The following is a 23085-nucleotide window of genomic DNA, read 5'->3' as shown; positions in this document are numbered from 1 at the left end:
TCAGAACCTTCTGCGTCTGGTACTGGATCCGACTCATAAAGATTCTGGGCATCAGTGCAGATCATTTTCTCGTCTGGATTCACAGAAGCGCTGGAGTCAACCTCTGATTCCCAGGCTATAGTATGAGTAAACAGCTCTGCAGACTCAACCATCTGTTCTACCTCATACTCAGACGGGCAGCTGTAGATTTGGGAGCTGTGAGGAAGCAAGTGCGATTTGGGTGACACCTTTGAGGACTGGAGTATTTGTGATGTTGAAGTTGATGTGGAGGAGAGCCCACTTAAAGGAGCACTTGATATCCGTTGAAGCACCTGCTGTTTTTGTGCCTCATATGGAATTTGTAGCGATTGGCGTGGCCGTAAGAAAGGGATCTTATCACATTGTCCGCTATAAGAAGTAGACATTTTAGTTTGGCTGGAAGATGGTCTTTCTTCTGCAGATGTTACTGTTGCTTTAACACCTACCCCACGGACACAACCTTTTTTCCCCTTCCCAACACGCCTATTCCCCTTTCCACCAGCAGCAGGCCTTTTTCCACTCATTTTGGTGGTTAACTAATTCACAACTCTGGAGTTGTTTGCACAAAAAAACAATGGATGGTAACGAGCAGAGCTGAGTGGCCAAACTGTGGTATTAGGCCAAAACTATTGGCTGGGTTAGATGCAGAAAAAAATTGGAGGTCAGTATAGATGGACTAATAGAACAAGTCCCACACACTGCTAGAAGCCCAAATATTTTTTCAGAGGTACTGTAGATGCAGATAAAAATTATTTTTAATTTGCAACCTGATGGAGGTCAGTATAGATGGACTAATAGAGAAAGTCCGACACACTACTAGAAGGCCAAATATTTTTTCAGAGGTAGATGCAGAAAAAAATATATTCAGTTTGCAACCTGATGGAGGTCAGTATAGATGGATTAATAGAACAAGACCCACACACAGCTAGAAGCCCAATATTTTTTCAGAGGTAGATGCAGAAAAAAATATATTCAGTTTGCAACCTGATGGAGGTCAGTATAGATGGACTAATACAACAAGTCCCGCACACAGCTAGAAGCCCAAATATTTTTTCAGAGGTACTGTAGATGCAGATAAAAATTATTTTTAATTTGCAACCTGATGGAGGTCAGTATAGATGGACTAATAGAGAAAGTCCGACACACTACTAGAAGGCCAAATATTTTTTCAGAGGTAGATGCAGAAAAAAATATATTCAGTTTGCAACCTGATGGAGGTCAGTATAGATGGACTAATACAACAAGTCCGGCACACAGCTAGAAGCCCAAATATTTTTTCAGAGGTACTGTAGATGCAGATAAAAATTAGTTTTAATTTGCAACCTGATGGAGGTCAGTATAGATGGACTAATAGAGAAAGTCCGACACACTACTAGAAGGCCAAATATTTTTTCAGAGGTAGATGCAGAAAAAAATATATTCAGTTTGCAACCTGATGGAGGTCAGTATAGATGGACTAATACAACAAGTCCCGCACACAGCTAGAAGCCCAAATATTTTTTCAGAGGTACTGTAGATGAAGATAAAAATTATTTTTAATTTGCAACCTGATGGAGGTCAGTATAGATGGACTAATAGAGAAAGTCCGACACACTACTAGAAGGCCAAATATTTTTTCAGAGCTAGATGCAGAAAAAAATTATATTCAGTTTGCAACCTGATGGAGGTCAGTATAGATGGATTAATAGAACAAGACCCACACACAGCTAGAAGCCCAATATTTTTTCAGAGGTAGATGCAGGAAAAAATATATTCAGTTTGCAACCTGATGGAGGTCAGTATAGATGGACTAATAGAACAAGTCCCACACACTGCTAGAAGCCCAAATATTTTTTCAGAGGTACTGTAGATGCAGATAAAAATTAGTTTTAATTTGCAACCTGATGGAGGTCAGTATAGATGGACTAATAGAGAAAGTCCGACACACTACTAGAAGGCCAAATATTTTTTCAGAGCTAGATGCAGAAAAAAATTATATTCAGTTTGCAACCTGATGGAGGTCAGTATAGATGGACTAATAGAGAAAGTCCGACACACTACTAGAAGGCCAAATATTTTTTCAGAGGTAGATGCAGAAAAAAATATATTCAGTTTGCAACCTGATGGAGGTCAGTATAGATGGATTAATAGAACAAGACCCACACACAGCTAGAAGCCCAATATTTTTTCAGAGGTAGATGCAGAAAAAAATATATTCAGTTTGCAACCTGATGGAGGTCAGTATAGATGGACTAATAGAACAAGTCCCACACACTGCTAGAAGCCCAAATATTTTTACAGAGGTACTGTAGATGCAGATAAAAATTAGTTTTAATTTGCAACCTGATGGAGGTCAGTATAGATGGACTATTAGAATGATGCTATGCCCAAAAGATTTTACTTCACTAGGTGCAGTAAAAAAATTGGTATTCTATACACAGGTGGTATATCTTGCAACACAGATAGGCTACTCCACTGACTAACACACTCTGCAATAGGCCAAAAAGGATTAGCTTTGCTAGATTCAGCCAAATGCTGTGAAAAAAACTTGCACAGCATTGGCACAGACCTGCCTGGCAAAAACTGATAGGAACTCATGTAACCTAGTCCTGAAAAGGACTGCAATTACAATTAGTCTTTACTCCCACAACCGATCTATTTAAGAGCACAGACCTCCCTGATAAAAGTCGTAGGAAATGCTGTAACCTAGTCCTTAAAAGGACTGCAATCACAACTATTCCCTACTCCCAAGCTATCTGTATATTTGTGCGTAAATTGGCTTGAAATTAACAAGGTATAGCGCACACAGCAACAGCGGTGCCGTCTAACACGCAGCTGCAGCAGTGAGAAAATGGTGGCGACGGGGAAAATGGCTTGGTCTTATAGGGCAAGGACATGTGACATACACTGCCAATGACACATGCCCTTGCTTGTGTGAAAAAAAGCACTTCGCTCCGTGTGTGCGCTGCTGATAGTCTGACAGATTGCACCTCCCCACTGTAAATGTGGGAAAGAGAAAAAAAAATGGAGATCTTCATTGTTCCTGCAGAGATCCATCCCATGCCCCTCCCCCCACCTCGCTGTACACTCAAACTGCGTATTAACATTAATTTTCATCATTACTGAGAAAAAATCCAGTTATGATTTTGGTGCACGAACAGTTATCGAACATAACCTCGAACAGCCGAATTTTTCTCAAATTGTTCGTGTTCGCCGAACGGCTCGAACACCGCCCAAAACAGCTCGAATTTGAGATTGGCGAACAGTTCGAGTAGAACAACGCTCATCTCTAGTGAACACAAACGATTTGAAAAAAATTCGGCTGTTCGATAACTGTTCGTGCACCAAAATCATAACTGGATTTTTTCTCAGTAATGCTGAAAATTAATGTTAATACGCAGTTTGAGTGTGCAGCGGGGCAGGGGATGGATCTCTGCAGGAATGATGAAGATCTCCATTTTTTTTTCTCATTCCCGCATTTACAGTGGGGAGGTGCAAACTGTCTGCCTATCAGCAGCGCACAAACGGAGCGAAGTGCTTTTTTTCACACAAGCAAGGGCATGTGTCATTGGCAGTGTATGTCACATGTCCTTGCCCTATAAGACCCAGCCATTTTCCCCGTCGACACCATTTTCTCACTGCTGCAGCTGCATGTTAGACGGCACCGCTGTTGCTGTGTGCACTATACCTTGTTTATTTCAAGCCAATTTTCGCACAAATCTACAGATAGCTTGGGAGTAGGGAATAGTTGTGATTGCAGTCCTTTTAAGGACTAGGTTACAGCATTTTCTATGACTTTTATCAGGCAGGTCTGTGCTCTTAAATAGATAGTTTGGGAGTAAAGGCTAATTGTAATTGCAGTCCTTTTCAGGACTAAGTAACATCAGTTCCTATCAGTTTTTGCCAGGCAGGTCTGTGCCAGTGCTGTGCAAGTTTTTTTCACAGCATTTGGCTGAATCTAGCAAAGCTAATCCTTTTTGGCCTATTGCAGAGTGTGTTAGTCAGTGGAGTAGCCTATCTGTGTTGCAAGCTACACCACCTGTGTATAGAATACCAATTTTTTTACGGCACCTAGTGAAGTAAAATCTTTTGAGCATAGCATCATTCTATTAGTCCATCTATGTTAACCTCCACCAGGTTGCAAATTGAATATAATTTTTTTCTGCATCTAGCTCTGAAAAAATATTTGGGCTTCTAGCTGTGTGTGGGACTTGTTCTATTAGTCCATCTATACTGACCTCCATCAGCTTGCAAATTGAATATAATTTTTATCTGCATCTAGCTCTGAAAAAATATTTGGGCTTCTAGCAGTGTGTGGGACTTGGTCTTTTAGTCCATCTGTATTGACCTCCATCAGGTTGCAAATTGAATATAATTTTTTTCTGCATCTTGCTCTGAAAAAATATTTGGGCTTCTAGCAGTGTGTGGGACTCATTGTATTAGGCCATCTATACCAAGCTCCACCAGCTTTGAAATTAATAATAATTTTTAGCTGCATCTAGCCCCGAAAATAATTTTTCTTCTCAATAGTGGTAGCAATAGAAATATGGGGCGCGCGCCTGGCTTTCAAAAATATACGCTTCATAACAAAAAACACCAGCCTAGCACACTGCATTAATAAGATGGCATCATCGTCTCTCCCAGTGCAAGGCCTACTACGCAGGCTAGCATTCATGTGCCTAAAACACAATGTATGGGTCCGCGCTAGCCACTATTCTGAGGGGTTCAATGCTGCTGAGAACGCTTTATAACAATTCAATTGGCAGACGGGTTGACCAATGTGAACAAGCCAGATCACAAGTCACCATAGAATTTCTCCACCAGCTAATGATGAGGGGCATATCAGGGGCATCAGCGAAGCGGTGTCTGACCGGAGTAGCATTTCACTTCCAACTACTGAATTGGGGAGATGTGACAAAGATTCATCATCAGACAATCCATAAAAGGGTGGAAAAGGGGTCAGCCAAGTCAGGAGTGTAGACGTCCCGTCCCGTGTCACTAAAACTGATTTCTCACATCATATCCATAACACCATTAAAATGACACTCACAATTTGAAGCAACACTACTGTCTACTGCATTTGTGATCGCCTTCTTCGGGGAGCTATGCATAAGTGAATTAGTCCCTCAATCCAAAATTAACACCAGGATGTAGTCATAGCCAATAATGCAATACGTCTACGCATACACCAATCGAAAACGGTTCCAGCGTGCAGGGGCACTTGGATACTTCTACAACCCACAAACGGTACACTGAGTCGGGTAACAATAGTAAAAACATATCTAACCATCAGATCACAAAGTAATTTCTTCCTATCACACATTGATGGAACGCCATTATCAAGATACCAGTTCCAAGCTATATTTAATAAATGCATAACATCGGCAGGGAACCACCCCAAAGATTACGGGACACACTCATTCCGCATAGGCGCGGCCATGGAAGCAGCAAGAGCAGGACTGTCAGAAACGGAAGGTCAGAGGATAGGGAGATGGTGATCCACATGTTTGGCGAGATACATAAGACCAGACTTGTTATCCTAACGTGTTTTGTTTCTTTTACAGGTGACGCTAAGCCAACAATGTGGGTGATAGGCCACTCGTATATATATTGTGCAGAAAAAAGGGCGAAAGTCGGCCCAGGCGGGAGGAAATTAGATTTTCATAACACATATTTCAACTGGAGAGGTATTAGAGGCCTGCTATGGCCACAGGTACTAATGGAGGTAATCAAGGTAGGGAGAGAGGCAAGAGGTCTGGTCATCAAAGTTATACAGGCCGGGGGAAACAACCTAGGTCATCACAAGAGCGCATAACTAATGGCAATAATGAAACTAGACACTGAGCGCTTCAGAGAATTTTTCACAAATCTAGCTATAGTATGGTCAGAGATTGTGCCGATAGAGGTAAGGCAAGGTGCGCGAGACATCACGGCCATCGAACGGACAAGGCGGGTAATAAATATTCGGATGGCAAAATTTAGAAGAGACAGAGGCGGTGCAGTGGTCCGACACCGACAACTGGAAGGAGATAAAGCAGGCCTCATACGGCCCGACGGTGTTCACTTAATGGATATTGGACTGGACATATTACGTCAGGACTCCAGGACGGAGTGGAACAAGCAATAAGAGTGATGGGTTGGGGGTCAGAGTCCTGCATATGAGTACGCCGGATCCTCCCTGGCCTGGAAATAGAAAGGACATGTTGGAGAGTTACACTTGTTGGCCAACTTGCCGGAGTGGATACCCAGGGCATGCAGCAACAAGCTGAATTATTTTAGAAATAAAATGCCTTTCTAATGGAATGAGTATAAAGAGTTATTAAAGCTGTGACCGATCCTCACCCATCCAGTTGTAAGAGTTACATTATTGTATTGTCAAGGAAAGGGGGGCGGTGGGGGGGCTGAGATTCTGGGTTTGGTTGGGGGTCCCCACACTCTGCCTAGGCTAGATGCATTTAAAAATTCTTATTAGATACACAGGCGGTGCAGCTTGCTTCGCAGCTGGGCTACTACACCCAAAGTATTGCCTAGGCTAGATGCAGTTAAAAATTCTACGCTGACTAGCAGACACTGAAGATTTGGAGCAGACCTCTGAGTAAACAGCTCTTCAGACTCAACCATCTGTGTTACCCCAAGCCATAGTGTATGTAGTTTCTTACAGTTAAAAGGGGGGGGGAGCGACCCAACCCACCTGGAATTGACGATGCCAACGTCACGTAAGACACAGCATGGGGACTCCAAAAAGAGTCTCCATTTTTTCCCAAAATTGTGGCACAGACACCACTTAGCCCTAGAACGCATACCTGGGGCCTCGCAGGCCCGCCCTATTAATTGTTTTCTATTTTCTGCAAGATCACTTTAGTTAGAATATTGAAACTCTAGGTATTCTTCATGTATATAGTTGTTTGTCATTTGAGTTTGAGTTATTCCATGTTATTTGCACACGGGCCTAAAAGGCCCCAGGTATGTGAAAGTGTAGATTTTTATGGTCATGCGTTCTATGGTTAAGTGGCATCAATTGACCCACAGTTGCTTAAAACGGTTGGTGAGGTGATTTTACCAAATCCTCAAGCTTTTAGTCTCCCAAGGATAACACAGGGGTAGAAAAGTCCTTGCGAATCCATGATTTGCTCATCTTTATGAACGTGAGTCTGTCTACATTCTCAGTGGACAGCCGCGTGCGCTTATCTGTCAGCACACCACCAGCAGCGCTGAACACACGTTCAGAGAGAACACTGGCTGCAGGGCATGACAAGATCTCCAAGGCGTGAGTGGCGAGCTCCGGCCATTTTTCCAGATTGGAATACCAAAATGAGCAAGGGTCCAGTGACACAGTCATGGCTTCGATGTTCACTTGGAGATACTCCTTCACCATCCTCTCTAGGCATTGACTATGTGTCAGATTTCTTGTCTCCTGTGGCCTTGCAAAGGATGGTCTAAAAAAGTGGTGAAACGATTCCACAAAATTGCTGTTACCAGCAGATACTGTGTTACTGTTACGGTTTGAGTGATGAAGACTCGACAGTCCCATGGTTGGCAAGTTAGAACTGTGAGATTCACTATGTGCACCACTGGTGTTTAGTGGAAAAGCACATGAAAGATTCTTCAACAGCGTCTGCAGATACTCCTGCATGCGTCAATCACTTTTTATGGCAGGAGTTATTTTGGCAAATTTACTTTTGTAACGGGGATCTAAGAGTGTGGCAACCCAGTAGTCAGGATTACTTCGAATTCTGACAATCCGAGGGTCATGTTGCAGGTAGTGCAGCAAGAAGGCACTCATGTGTCTTGCGCATCCGGGAGGACCAAGTCCTTTTTGTGTTGATAGCGAGGTAAGAATCATGCTTCCTTCCTCTGCCCTCTCCCCCCAACCTCGCACAACAGAAATGTGATCAAGGTCTCCCTCATCTGATGAGTCTTCCATGCCCATTGCCAGTTCGTCCTCCACTTCTTCCTCGGCTCTTGCACCTTCCTCAACAGTTTGGCTGCTACCATGCGCCCTGGTTAATCCCTCTCCCCCACCCTCCCATGCCTGCCGCCTTGGTGCTGCCGACCGTCTAGACCTTGGAGATGTTATCACTTCCGCGTACGACTTCTCCTCTACTTCCTCCACCTCCTCTTGTCCCACCACCTGACTCTGAATTCTGTTTAATGTGTGCTCCAGTATGTAAATCACCGAAATAGTCATGCTGATAATGGCATCGTCGTCAGCACTAAACATCTTCATCGCCATTTCAAAACTGTGCAGAAGGGTGTGTGGCGCCCCTGAGGGTTCATTCGCCACATAGTTACTGCATCTCACCCACAGGTGTGGTATCTCACCCTCAGGTAAGGAAGGTGTATGGCTCGGGACCCTAACACCTGCATCCAACACATACCCGCAGTGGGGGTAGGGCGAGATTGCTCCTAAGGGAGAGCACAGTCCCAGGTCGCTAGCTGGTGGGAGGGTCCTCTGTAGTGGGTGCTTAGGGGAGCAGCTTAGGGGAGCACATGACAGGGAGAGTATAAATAGGAAGCCATCTTAGAAAGAGCAAGCTAGTCAGAGGAGGAAATGTGACAGGAGCAGAGGCTCGGCATGAGCTCTGCTCCGGAGGCGGGCCTAGCCTGGGAGGCCCAGGACTGAAGGAGAGAAGAGAGGAGTGGGAGCAGGAAGGCTCCAGGAACCGAAGGGACCCTAGGGCTACGGGCCATGCAGAAGGCCACCCGTACTCCCGCTGCTACCAGGAGGTAGAGGAGTCAGGCCAGATAAGGGGAAACGGTCCCTCAACTAGCGGAGAAACAGCAAGGCTCAACTAGAAACCGGAGGCTGCAGCATTTCATGTATTGCAGGTCAAAGTCCACACCAGTCTCGCTAAGAAGGAAGCCACATAGGACCCAGGGGACGGAACACAAGTTGCCCGCCAAGGCCCGAGGATACCGGATAGAAGTGTCACTGGGTGTGAGGTGCAGGGAGAAGGCAAGAGAAAGGACACACTGAAGGGGGTCCTGCTAAGTACTCCGTAGCTCCGTTCCAGCACCAGCACAGGAAGGGGTTCTTTACGGTAAGAGCAGTGAAAATATGGAATTCACTGAGTGAGGAGACGGTAATGTCAGATTCACTAAACCAGTTCAAGCGGGGACTGAATGCATTTCTAGATACCAGGCAGATTTCAGCATATACTTAAAAATAGAATAAAATAGTAAGTTGATACAGGGACTTATTCTGACTGCTGGTTTCAGAGTCGGGAGGGAATTTTTCATCAGGTGAAGATTGGCCAAATCATTTGGGGTTTTTGCCCTCCTCTGGATCAACTTTAGCAACTACATAACTTACAGGTCGAACTTGATGGACGCAAGTCTTTATTCGGCTTTACTAACTATATAACTATATATCTGGGGGTGGACTGAGCCCCTCACTGAGTACGCACAGCATGACCGTTGAGATTGCTCTGCTACCTGTAATCTGGACTGCAGCAACTGTGAGTAAAGATCTTGGGACTGCATCACACAGACTCTGTGTTCATTACTGACTCCCTGCACTACAACCACCATCATCCACCCACACTGCCCTGAAGCTACACTCTTCCTGTGGTGAGTAATAATACCATTGCTGCAAAACCACAAGCTTCAGAGGACTGTTCCGCAGTGGCCGCCCCTTTGGCCGCACTCCACAGGTGGCGTAGTCGGACATTATAAAATCCATATATACAAATTACCCTTGGATTGACCGCCCTGGGTCACTGACCGGGTCACCGCCACAGTGACTACAACCCCCAGCGTCTAACGGCCCGGCTCAGGGTACCCCACGGCCCAGGGGGCGCATCAACTTCATAGGTCCCTGATCTGAGACCACTCCTGCAGCGTGATTTGCCCCACCTCTGGATCTCGTTGGCCCAGGCTATACGTCAGAACGTATTGCACCAGGGCTTGTCGGTGCTGCCACAGTCGCTGCAACATGTGCAGAGTTGAATTCTACCGTATCGGCACATCGCATTTCAGCCGGTGAACTGGCAGGCCCAATGACTTCTATAGAGATGTAAGTCGTTGAGCTGTGGGATGCGAACGGCGGAAGTGAGCACACAGCGACCGTGCCCTCTGCAGAAGGCCATCTAGTCCGGGATAGTGGGCTAAAAATTTATGGACAACCAGGTTCAACACGTGAGCCATAAAAGGCACGTGTGTGACATTGCCCCGGCGAAGGGCCGCACCCAGGTTTGCAGCATTGTCGCACACGGCCTTCCCTTGTTGCAGGTCCAGTAGAGACAACCATTCATGAAACTGGGTCTCCAGAGCTGACCACAACTCCTTAGCTGTGTGACTCACATTTCCCAGGCAATTCAAAGTAAACACTGATGCCGTTGAGCCCTGCTGCCAGGATAGTAAGGAGGTGCTTGTTACAGCGCGGCTATTACTATTAGCCAGTGTTTGGCTTTTCGCTGGGTAAGATGACCTAATGTTTATATCTGTCCTTATGGCTATCCCTCTCTTTAATAGTAATTACTTTATTCTTATTACTTGATTAACTCACTGCATATATTCTGGGATCATGAGGACCTCTACTGTTGGCCATCTTTTTCAGTGTACAATTTTCTTGGCCACCACCTGTATTCTGGGGGTTTGCCATTTTGTGGCCATTATCACTGGCTTGTGATTGATCTTCACTGGGTAAGGCTGCCTAACGCATAGGACCTGTCCCTCTGAAAATCCTTTTCTTCAGCAATAATTATTTTACTCGGAAACACACCTACAATTGTGCTCCGATATATACCACTATTGGTTTCAGTATATATATTATTCTGCTGTATGAATTTTCTGGGACCATGGGGACCTCTGTTGTTGGTTGTCTTCTCCAGTGAATATTTTTCTTGGCCACCATCTATATACTGTCACTTGATATTGTACTTTATGTGTAATTTTAAATGTTGTAATAAAATTTGAATGTTTTATGCTTATAAAACAACTCTGTGTTTCTCAAATCTATTATATGTAACATGAGTTGGCATGATTTGGTGCTCAGGGTTAGTCTTTTCTTCCCCCAGATGCGCCAATCTAGCTATAAAAGGGTTAAATTGTTGATGCTAGTAAGGAGGTGTGCAGGATTCCTTCTGCGCAGTTAGAAAGCAGGTGGAATTACTAGACAGGCTTTGGGTGCAGGTGGAGGACCGAGAGGAGGTTGAGGAGGCAGAAGCAGTGGAGGAACTTCGAGATAAAGAGGATTGACGCACAACTCGTGGGGATGGTAAGACTTGGACAGCAGCCCCTTGTCCTGCTGTCACCATAGTTACCCAGTGCCCAGTCAGCGACATGTAACGCCCTGTCCATGCCTACTCGTCCAAGTGTCTGTGGTGAAATGCACCCTGTCAGACACAGAGTTTCTCAAAGAAGCGGTGATGTTGTGTGCGACATGCTGGTGGAGCGCAGGCACACCTTTCTTTGAGAAGTAGTGCCGACTGGGCATCTGGTACTGGGGCACTGCGACGTACATAAGGTCTCGAAAATCCACTGTGTCCTCCAGGCTGAAAGGCATTATTTCTGTAGCCAACAGCTTGCAGATGGTGAAATTCAACCTCTTAGCTTTCTCATGGCTAGGAGGAAATGGTCTTTTACTTTTCCACATCTGAGGGACCGAGGGCTGGCTGTTGTGCTTAGACGGGGTTGAGTAGGGTGTCCCCGGCAAACTGCCGGTCTGTGAGGAAGATGCAGGCGGACATGTTAGGTTGCCTTGATCCAAAAGTGGTGCTCTCGAAGTCGGAGAGCACTCAACACCAGCAGGTGTTTCCACTTCCCAATGAACTGACGACCTGCCAACACTGGCTGTTGCAGGTAAAGAGGTGGCAGGTCTACATCCAAAAACATGTGTGACTGCTGTCCCCCCTGTCACAGAGGATGAAGAGGCCGTGGATGCACAAGATGGGGCAGACGGTGGTTGGCCCAGCCTGCTAGGCCGCATTGTAGCACAGTGAGCTTCCCACTGCAACTTATGCTTCATATCCATGTGACGGTACATGCATGAAGTACTCAAACTATGGATTTTTTGGCCTCTACTTAGCTTTTGGTGACAAATATTACAGATAACACGAGTTGGGTCATCCTTATCGATCTGAATAAATGCCCAGGCTATGCAAGGCTTAGAGCCCATGCGACCAGAAGAGCCACTACGACTTGTGGTCAGAGGAAGAGTTGTGGTTGAGGATGCAGTTGTTGACGTGCTTCCAGTACTCTGTTTCTGTCCAGGAAGGCGCAACCTAACCTCGTCGTCAATAGCATCTGTGACGCCCCTGTGAGTGTATTGATGGAATCCTCCACAAGAGGCCCCCATAAACATTCACACATCTCCACCTTCCACCTCAGACCAGCAGAGGGAGCCCGTTAGGGATATAAATAGGGAATGTGGAGCTAGGCAGTTCAGCTCCTCTGAAGAGATCCTGCAGTAGAAAAGCCTTAGAGAGGTCAGTCAGCAGTGGAGCTCAGTCTAGTCTAGAGAACTCAGTTAATAGTTCATCAGTGGAGCACGAGGCTCCTGCTAGCTAGATTCAGGGAGCCCAGATAGAGCTTAAGGTGTGCCGGCGCCATAAGATCGGTGAAGCGCGGCAAGCTGAAGTTAGTGTGTGTAGCCTAGTGAGGGCCCGAGTAGGCCGAAGGCGAGTGGCGAGTTAGTACATAAGGGGCAGAGGAGCTTAACCAGCTCACCCCGAAGCATTTACCGGACACCGGATCCGAGCTTACCTGGATCTCTATGACCCAGTAAGGCATAACCCTAATCCCTGGAGAACTACAAGTCCCAGAATTGCTAAGGTGCTGATACGTAACAGAGCCAGTAGACGCTTAGGCCCCGCATACTGGGAGCGTGAACTCCAAGAGAAGGCCCTACCACAAGGTCAGCCAGCGCAGGACAGAGACAAAGTTAGGCCTAGCTCCAGGCAGGTCAGAAACTTACTGCGCAGAGACAAGAAACAGGAGTCCCTACACCCGCTCATTGGGGAGGATCTTGATATGCACCCTTCACCCTTCAGTGCTCTGGGATGTGCCTGAATTTCCTCCAGTAAAAGGTACTGAAGTGACTACCGTGTCCGTTCCCGTTCTTGCTCTGACCCAGCTGGGTCTCGCCTGTCCTGCATTCCCCCTGCATACACTGCCCTGAGACCTAGCTCCACCTGTGGGGAGCTATACCATAGAGCTGCCTTATCACCGGCCTCAGTGGACAGCTGCAGCGCTGGTGTTTCTCACCAGATACCACTGGTGGCGTCACGAACTCTTATAAAATGAACAATTATCCACCCTTTTAAAGAGTGACCCCAGGGTACGGGCAAGGGAGCCGACCACCGCGACATCCACAAGGCCAGGCAAAGGCCCGGGTACCGAGTCATCCCCATCCCCCGGGCTAGTCACATCCTCCTCCACCTCCTCCGCTGACCTCATCGACTGGCTGACTGTGGGTTGACAGTAAGTGGGATCTCCAACCTCGTCATCATCACCCTGTGTGTTATCACACCCGTCGTCCTCAGAGCCAACCTCTTCCTGCCCTGACCGAAAAGTCAAGTTGTCGCTCCAATCAGGTATTTGAGTCTCATCATCGTCTTCATCATTGTCTCCACTAACAGTAGTTACAGTTTGGGAAAGAGGGTCTTCATTATGCTCAGAACCTTCTTCATCTGGTGCTGGATCCGACTTATAAAGATTCTGGGCATCAGTGCAGATCATTTCCTCGTCTGGATTAACAGAAGCTCTGGAGCAGACCTCAGTTTCCCAGGCTATAGTATGAGTAAACAGCTCTGCAGACTCAACCATCTGTGTTACCCCATACTCAGACGGGCAGCTGGAGACTTCGGAGCTGTGAGGAAGCAAGTGCGATTGGGGTGACACCTCTGAGGACTGGAGTATTTGTGATGTTGAAATTGAGGTGGAGGAGAGCCCACGTGAAGGAACACTTGATATCCGTTGAAGCACCTGCTGTTTTTGTGCCTCATCTGGAATTTGTAGCGATGGGCGTGTCCGTAAGAAAGGGATCGTATCACATTGTCCACGAAAAGAAGTCGACATCTTAGTTTGGCTGGAAGATGGTCTTTCTTCTGCAGATGTTACTCCCCCCCCACCGCTGGGGGGCTCGACCCACCAGCAGACAGGCACCAGTATTGGGAGAGGGGGGCTGGCCGTCAGGGTCCACCGCGGCTCTGGCACAAACCCAGCGACACGGAGATGGCACGGGCAGGAACGGACTGGCCGTGTCGGCTTCTCACTTTTTGGATTTTAGAAGGGCATGACATGCCTATGTCTGTGTCTCCCCCTCCTTTTACTCCTCCACCTCTTTTCTTTTCGCATTACTATATGTACTTGTCACTTTTCCATGTGTTAGTTATGTCTTCTGAGCAGTTTGTCAGCTTTTGGACACCTTTGAAGGTGTTTTCTATGCGTTTCTATGTGTTTTTGTTTGCCTGCCATTGGTTTTAACGGTGTTCGAAGGTGTTCGACGAACAGTTCGGCGAACACACGGGTGTTCGACGAACCGAACCGAACTCGAACACTACAGGGGTGGCTCAACACTACCCGTGACATGGCGGACCGTGATAGGTGGTTTGGGAGTCAGCTGATCCGGTGACCTGGCACCGCCTGATTGGTCCCGGGTGACGTCACCAATAATGCGAGGGTGTACAGGGCTTAATCTTTAAATAGCCCGCCCACAAACATGGCGGCGCGCTCTGATCATTGAGCTGTGATGGTGTTATTGTGTGGATGCTTGGTCATTTGGGCTCCACATGTGCTATTGCTTTTAATAGCTTCTGACAGGCAGGTTTAGCGGGGGATAGGCAGCCTTAGATGGAGGGAGGCAGGTAGCTTCGTCTGACAGTCTGGCTCCGACAAGGGGGTCGCTATACACCCCGAGCAGACTGCAGACTCCATATTCCCGGCACCACCTGTTAGCCACGTGGAGAGATACTCCTCATTCCGGTAGCATGCCGGCCGGGAGCACGTATACGCCGGTGTGAATCACACACGCATCCTAGAGCCTGCTGCGTAGTCCCTGTGCAGTAAATAGGGCTATGGATACATTATTTGTCGCACATCTCTCGTGCAGTTAACGGAGATATTGTGAATCCCTATTCCAGTTCCGGTGTGCAGTAACACGGAAGGGATTGTTATTTCAGTTGGTTGTTTTACCTTCTTACCCGGAAGGTGTTCGGCCGCAGTCCTCCAGGCTGCATTGCGGACCCCGGGTTCGGTTGCTTTCCATTATTAATAAATTTGTTTGCAACCATCCCCTTAACACATACATTACATTACAACACCAATGAGGAAAAGTCATGGAATTATGAAAATCACAAGATCGATAGACATGACTGAATTTACAGTGAATTGAAAGTGATCCAAAACCTCCTATTGCTCTTATAAGCTGTATGTAACTTTCTAAAGTCTCCAAAAATCGTGTCCAACCCATCTCTTCAATGCAAACACAGTCTTAGTATTGTTAAAGCTCTATTAGCATGTATGGCTATTTGTAAATGGATGGTAAACGGTGGTAACCAAGAGCATGTTTATTGATACACTATATGGACAGACTTTTTATGTTTTTTGAAATGTAAATGGTAAAAAATGGTTTTCCTTTTCAGAAAATTGTAACAGCTATGAAGACAAATGAAGAATCAACAGATTTTTAACAAGCCTTGCAAAAATGATCCCTTTCTTAAGAACAGCATCAGGTTTGCTTTTTGGACAATGACGAAGCAATGGCTTTTTTAAAAAGTTAGCTATGAATTATCCCTTTTTGCAACAGCAATAGGTCTGCTGTTTTGTAAGTGAATCAGCTACAGTTGTTCTGAAAGGTTTTCATACCCCGGCAGAATTTTTCCTTTCTTGGCCTTGTTTCACAGAATATGAATGGTATCAAAAAAAAATTTTCTCCACTCATGGTTATTGTTAGGTGAAGCCATTTATTGTCAAACTACTGTGTTTTCTCTTTTTAATGACAACCAAAAACATCCAAATGACCCTGATCAAAAGTTCACATACCCTGGTGATTTTGGATTTTGGCCTGATAACATGCACAGAATTTCACACAAATGAGTTTGAATGGTCGGTATTTAAGGTAACATCCTCACCTGTGACCTGTTTGCTTGTAATCAGTGTGTGAGCATAAAAGCTGAATGAGTTTCTGGGATCCAAACCGACTCTTGCATCTTTCATCCAGCCACTGATGTTTCTGGATTGTGAGTCATGGGGAAAGCAAAATAATTGTCAAAATCTACAGGAAAAGGTAGTTGAACTGTATAACACAGGAAAGGGATACAAAAAAATATCCAAGAAATTGATAATGCCAGTCAGCAACATTCAAACTGTGATTAACAAATAGAAAATCAGGGGCTCTGTAAAAACAAAATTACGATCAGGTAGACCAACAAGAATTTCGGCGACAACTGCCAGGAAAATTCTTTGGTATGGAAAGAAAAACTCACAAATAACATCAGCTGAAATTCAGGAATCTCTGAAAACTAGTAGTGTGGCTGTTTCAAGATGCACAATAAGAAGGCTCTTGAAGAAAAATGAGCTGCATGGTCGAGTCGCCAGAAGAAAACCATTACTGTGCAAATGCCACAAAGTACCTCACCTACAATATGCCAAACAGCACAGAGACAAGTCTCAAAACTTCGGGAACAAGGTCATTTGGAGTAATTAGACCAAAATTAAACTTTTTGGCCACAGCCATAAAAGTTACATTTGGAGAGAGGTCAACAAGGCCTATGATGAAAGGAACACCATCCCTACAGTAAAGCACGGAGGTGGATCCCTAATATTTTGGGGATGTGTGAGGCACAGAAAACTTGGTAAAAGTTGAAGGAAAGATTAATGCAGCACGCTATCAGCAAATACTGGAGGCAAATTTGCCCTCATCAGCACGGAAGCTGCGCATGGGACGCCCCTGGACGTTCCAACATGACAGCGATCCAAAACACAAGGCCAAGTTGACCTGTCACTGGCTACAGAAGAAAAAAGTGAAGGTTCTGGAGTGGCCATTTCAGTCTCCTGACCTCAATATCATTGAGCCACTTTGGGGAGATCTCTAGCGCGCAGTTCATGCTGGACAGCTCAGAAATTTACAGGAACTGGAGGCTTTTTGCCAAGAAGAATGGGCAGCTTTACCATCTGAGAAAATAATGAACCTCATCCACAACTACCACAAAAGACTTCAAGCCGTCATTGATGTTAGAGGGGGCAATACACGGTAATAAGAACTGGGTTATGTGAACTTTTGATCAGGGTCATTTGGATGTTTTTGGTTGTCATTAAGATTTAAAAAGAGAAAGCCCAGTAGTTTGACAATAAAAGGCTTCACCCAACCAATAACCATGAGTGGAGAAAATAATTTTTTGTTATCATTCATATTCTCTGAAACAAGGCCAAGAGAGGAAAAATTCTGCTGGGGTAAGTAAACTTTTGAGCACAACTGTTTGATTTTATTTTAAAAAATCATCCAAAAATTATTCCTTTTTGCATCAGTTTCAGATTTTCTGGTTTTGTTATCCTGTGCAGTGTAAGCTTTCCTCCAGCTTTATATCATAACCATTGAACATAATGAACTGACAGCAACTGCACACTGTAGAATATGAAAGGGACAGGTAAGGAGTTGCCTGGCTCTGTAGTGAGAGCATTAACAGCCACAGAAGGAGTAGTGCAATGCAAATGTACCATAGAATACACAAAACAAGCAGGAAATGTGTGGCTTAGCTGCTCCTGCTGTATATTTGCGGCGGCTGTGGGGTTTCCATTGTTGGGAGGATGGAGCATGTGTTTTTTTTGTATAGATGGCAGGTAATAATGTGAGGGTCTTGTACTAGGGTATTAGAAGATGTACTCATAGACACAAAAGGTAGCCTATTCTTAGTCTACTTTAGCAATATAGAGTATACCTACAGAAGATTATACAACAATGACATATTCAAAAAAGTTAATTGTTTATTAATTGATTATAAGATTAAAATCAAATGGAGGATAAAAACAACAGGTTGAAAAACAAGGCAGGGGACAGATGGTAAGTATCACAGAACTGATGGTGGATAAATATATGAACAATACACTATATTGTGTAAACATAACAAAATAAATACAGAAGAAAAGAATGTGTCAATAGTAAAATTAGTCCGAAAGAGGGATAAGGGAAAATTTGTATGCACCAAGTAGTATATAAATAAATACAAAAAATAATAAAAAATGGCAATGCCACAGAGACAGATACTATATACATAGTCCACAGTGTTATGAATGTGGGTAGTAAACTCACCAGTAGGAGTCAGTAGACTAAAGTACAGTGTGGACTGATAAACATTAAAGCCCCTCTGGTGGCAAAATACACGTTGGGACCAGGCTGTGCGGACACCACTTTTCCCTGATTGCGGCGGTATGTTTATTGGCTTTACTTATTCATTATTCTGGTACTATACACTGTCACTTTACAATGCTTTGGTACTTTAACAAGTACACTATCTACTTCACCTTTTTCTACTATCTATCTCTTGTGACTACTGTTTTACATGATGCACTGCCACTTTAACAGTGCACTTTACACTTTATATTACCTGCCTTATTAGCTTTTTCTTATAATGCACTGCCACTTTATCAGTGCATCAGAGCTTCAACTCAATCCACAAAAAAAGCTGGTCCCCACTCAGGTCTGTCATCTGTCAATGGAAATATAGGGGTCTTCCACGTTACTGGTAGTACGAAGCCTCTGGAAAAGCAAATTGGCTCCTCGCCCCCCAAAAGGAAATCAGCAAATTGTGCACTTCAGAATGCAAATGTACCTCTCACTCCTGAGCCCCAGTGTGCCTAAAACACATTTAGTGTCCACATGTTTTATATTTCTGCAGTGATCAGAACTCTCTTACTTTACTGGTGCACGTCTCCAGAAGCACAAGATGCACATAATATAATGGGCACTACAATTTATGGGAACTACAATTGTACAGTCACTAAAATATACGGGCACTACAATAGCAGACTTGCAAAGAGTAATGTTTTATTCTATTTTTACAGCTCAACTTTAAACTTCTGTGAAGCACCTGGGGGTTCAAGGTGTTCACCACACATCTAGATAAATTAATTGTGGAGTCTAGTTTCCAAAATGGGGTCACTTGTTTTGGTTTCCACTGTTCAGGACATCAGGGGTGCTCCAAATGCAATTACAGTCATTTTTGCATTCAAAAAGTCAAACGGTGCTCCTTCACATCCGAGCCCTGCCATGCACCCAAACAGTAGTTTTCCCCCACATATGGGGTATCGGCTTACTCAGGAGAAATTGCACAACAAATTTTGGAGTCCATTTGTTACCCTTGTGAAAATAATAAATTTGAGGCTAAAGAACATTTTTCTGGGAAAAATTTAAAATACTGTATCTAAAAAATATAAAAGATTTTTTATTTTCACAGCTCTACTTTATAAACGTCTGTGAAGCACCTGTTGGTTCAAGGTGCTCACCACACATCTAGATACATTCCTTCAGGGATTTATTTTCCAAAATGGCCTCATTTGTTTAGGGGTTTCCACTGTTTCGGCACATCAGGGGCCTAAACAGTGGAAAAATCCACGTGACAGAGTTTGAGCTGAGTGTAATTTGCATAAGCAGCCCAATTCTCTTGCAGGAAAGAATCAACAGTGGGATGACCCTGGCCTTAGTATACTCTTCGACTAGTGGCTTGCAATTTATAGTCCACAGTAGAAAAAAGCCAGCACCGCTGCACTTAATACGCTCTCCAGCCTGCAGAGCTGACATCTCTCCCACATACACCGGGTCTTGTCTTATGAAAAACAGTCCAAAAAAGTGGAAAAAATAGACAGATCTCACCGGTAAGTAAAACCTTCTTTTTTATTGCTTCATATTAAACCAGCAAGAAAGGGCGTTAGAGATAAACCTATTGGACGACCGCCGTTTCATGCCTATTTGCGCTTCTATGGGTCACTGAATGTGACTAGTGGCTTATAGGGTATTGCGTGGGATGTAGTTTGCATTACTAGTCCTTTACCTGTTTTCCTTTTGAGAGGCCTTGTAAGTAACAACAACTGTACTGAGGCTAAAAAAATTCAAAGCTGCACTGCTTAAACTTTCTCTGGACAGAGGAGTGTGGCTGCTCACAAGCCGCAAGGAGACTACTGCTGCAGTTTGCTACTTATTTATTTATTTAAATGTATTAAATTGTATAATACGTTCACCGATGAGTAGAATTTTTTAAATCTTCTCTTTTGTTTGTCTGTATTGTTCTAACCAGTGAGCTAGTCAATATTATATATAAGTAAACAATTATATTTTTTGAAATAAATTGTGTATAAAAATGTACACAATTTATTTCTAGCTATAGTCTGTATACTAGCGCAATAGCTCCAATTAAGATCCACTTTATACACCTTCTGTACATCCAAGATCTACTGAACAACCCTCCTTTTGCCCACATTTCCTAACCTCTTTTCTTTAAAAGTTCTTTGAATTGTTCAACAATGCCCTCCATCTTCTACACTACATCAGTTAAGTAGCTGGATCTTTCTACTTTTACATGCATAACGATGGTCAAGCTTTTTAATTAAGGTACCAACTTTTTTTGGATCTACTCTTTTGCCAGTACAGGTCTATTTCATAATGTAGACAATTGGACAAGTTGGAAAAACCTAACTTCACCTCTGATTTCATACAACAGTACTTCTGTTTGAACTATTTAGTGCTGGAAAAAAAAATCTCATTGGGGTTTTCACAACCCTTACGAATTTTGCCCAATTGAATGATGGCAAAATTCAAAAAGAAGACAACGCTTACCTGCCATTGTTTGATGTTCCAAAGATCTGGACAATTTCCACTAGGGGACAAGCCCATACTACAACTTCCCATGTCTTGCAAGGACTTAGCTGCAACTTGAACAGCAGCATGAATGGTATATGAAAATTGTAAACTAGAGGTGAAGTTGAAGCTGTCTTTGATGTTGTTAAAATCTTCTTCTCCAGTGCATATTCTAACAGATGACTGTACAGGGCTTATCGAACTATTAGCATTAGGAAATTGGCAGTTGAATATCTTCTCCCAAAACAATATTGCCCATTGATTACCCAAAGACTCAGATGGGTGGATTTTATTGAGAAATTCATTATATCCTGGAATAACTGTATTGTAGATAGTTAATCCAATTGTGCCTGAGAGTATCTGTCCAAAATTGGTAGAAAGCAAAATGAAAGACATTGCCCAACCAGCATTGGCAACAAAGATCTTTCCTTTGACATCTTGTTTCAACATCTCATCAACAATAAGAACCAAATCAACCCAAAGGGAAAAGACAATGATCACCTTTACTGTAGACCTCTTAATAACCTTGGCTATGTTAGGAGCATTTCGATCTGATTGACCTAAACGAATGTATTCCATGAAAGCCACACACACTCCAGATTTAATAAGCTCTTTTCTAATGGGTAGAATCCCCTGTTGGCCGTAATCATTGTCCGTAGCCAATAATCCAACCCAAATCCAGCCAAAATGCAAAACTAGTTTTGTTAATCCTTCACATTGTAAATTATCATTGGCTACAGTTCTGAAGAAGGATGGAAACATCACTCTGTTGCTGAGTATAGACACACTGGACAATGAACTGATCTATAAAAGAAAAAATATTAAATGTGTTATCTGTGTATCAGTTGTATATAAAGAGGAAATTTCACCACGATTTCGCATGTTAAAGTAATGGCATGGCCATAATGGCCCTGTTTTACAGATTAAATAGATACCTTTAGTAAAGAAATCTACATGGTGGTTGTTCTTCAATCAGCATTTGAGGTTTTGGTACAATAAGATTTACTGTGGGTATGATCTTCGGCTGATACCCCGGACGCTCCTCCTGCTTCTGGTGTCTTTATGACAGGTCACTGCTATTTGAGTGACCTGTATCCTGTTTGAGAATTTGCGCCTTTGCCATACTGGCCATGGGCGACGCTTCTGCAGATTGATCAACTGGTGGTCTTTGCTTAATACCCTCTCTGACAGTACACTGGAGGCTGGATATGACATTAGACCCACAGCAAACTGTGCAAGTTTTTGCCAATGATCCAAACTGGTGCCCCAGAGGTCCACGGGATCAGGAGTCAGGTGACCTACCAGAGAAAAGACACAGTCTAGTTACGACTGAACCTGGCTATTCAGCCACTGCATCTCTTTTTATTGATGTGCGTCAGATTGGAACAATGGCAGATAAAACATCTGGTCCGTTATATCAAATGTACTGTTGCTGCTGTTGCAACCTCATCTACTTGTAGTTCTAATGCTGGCAGAGTCAGGGAGCATTGGGTTTACAGTGAGCACAGTGTTGTCTCCTGATATTTTATGCCATTGAAAGGCGTCTGCTCATTAAAAGCTTTGCAAGCAGGTAACTCAAGATTATCCTGGTAATACATCAATTTAGTCTTCCCTTTGGATGACGGAAAACGTTTCCCCATTTTTCTTTTACAACAAGAGTCTAAAAGCATCGCTGTACAATACCATCCATTTCCGTAATGGTAACAATATTCCTGTAATCTCATAAGCATCCCAGCATACACATTTCCATGCTACCAGCATGACCAAAGGCCCTGTTATTTCACTTTCATCCACCTGCTGTGATGTTATGTTATCATCAGTGTCTTCTTCATTTTTACTCTAACTGTAAAAATTGTTTGATTTGAGACTTGTAACTGGGTTTGCAAAGGAGGGTCAAAAAGCTATGCGGGAAGGTCCTTTTTCGGACCAAGAAGTACGAAAATGCCGTCTCTAGGAGATATTGAGAGTAATGGTATTTTCTCAAAATTAGTAACAGAGGTGATACGAAAAATGAATCGCAGATCTGTACTTACCCACCCCAAATTGTCATATGCAGGAGAGGAGAGCTTTAAATGGCTTGAATGATAATACCTTTATTGTCATTAAGTCATCAGATAAAGGGGGCAACAAGGTACACAAGGACAATGATAATCATGCAAATATGAGTCTTGTTATTTTATCAGACAATAGCACTTACGAGATCCTCCATAGAGATCCTACCACTGAATATTCCTCGGAATTACCTCATATCTTACAGAAGGCCACATATGCAGGTCTGATTTCTAAGAATGAGTTTA

General features: G+C 44.0%; 1 protein-coding gene across 1 annotated transcript in view; it reads right to left on the bottom strand.

Moving 5' to 3' along the window:
• LOC141167403 (extracellular calcium-sensing receptor-like) overlaps nucleotides 1-22549 on the bottom strand; it is a 35600-nt gene extending 13051 nt beyond the window's left edge. Inside the window, exons 1-2 of the mRNA XM_073654810.1 lie at nucleotides 22472-22549; nucleotides 20768-21592 (exon numbers count right to left, since the gene is read on the bottom strand). Of these exons, the coding sequence (XP_073510911.1) occupies nucleotides 20768-21592; nucleotides 22472-22549 (903 nt within the window). The remainder of the gene's footprint in view (nucleotides 1-20767; nucleotides 21593-22471) is intronic.
• Between the last annotated feature and the right edge of the window lie 536 nt (nucleotides 22550-23085).

This window comes from Phyllobates terribilis, unplaced genomic scaffold (assembly GCF_046119375.1).
Source record: "Phyllobates terribilis strain yellow unplaced genomic scaffold, ASM4611937v1 Scaffold_11__3_contigs__length_659146591, whole genome shotgun sequence".
In the NCBI taxonomy this organism is placed as follows: domain Eukaryota; kingdom Metazoa; phylum Chordata; class Amphibia; order Anura; family Dendrobatidae; genus Phyllobates; species Phyllobates terribilis.
The sequence above is the reverse complement of the archived record's forward strand: the minus strand, read 5'-3'. Positions and strand labels throughout refer to the sequence as shown.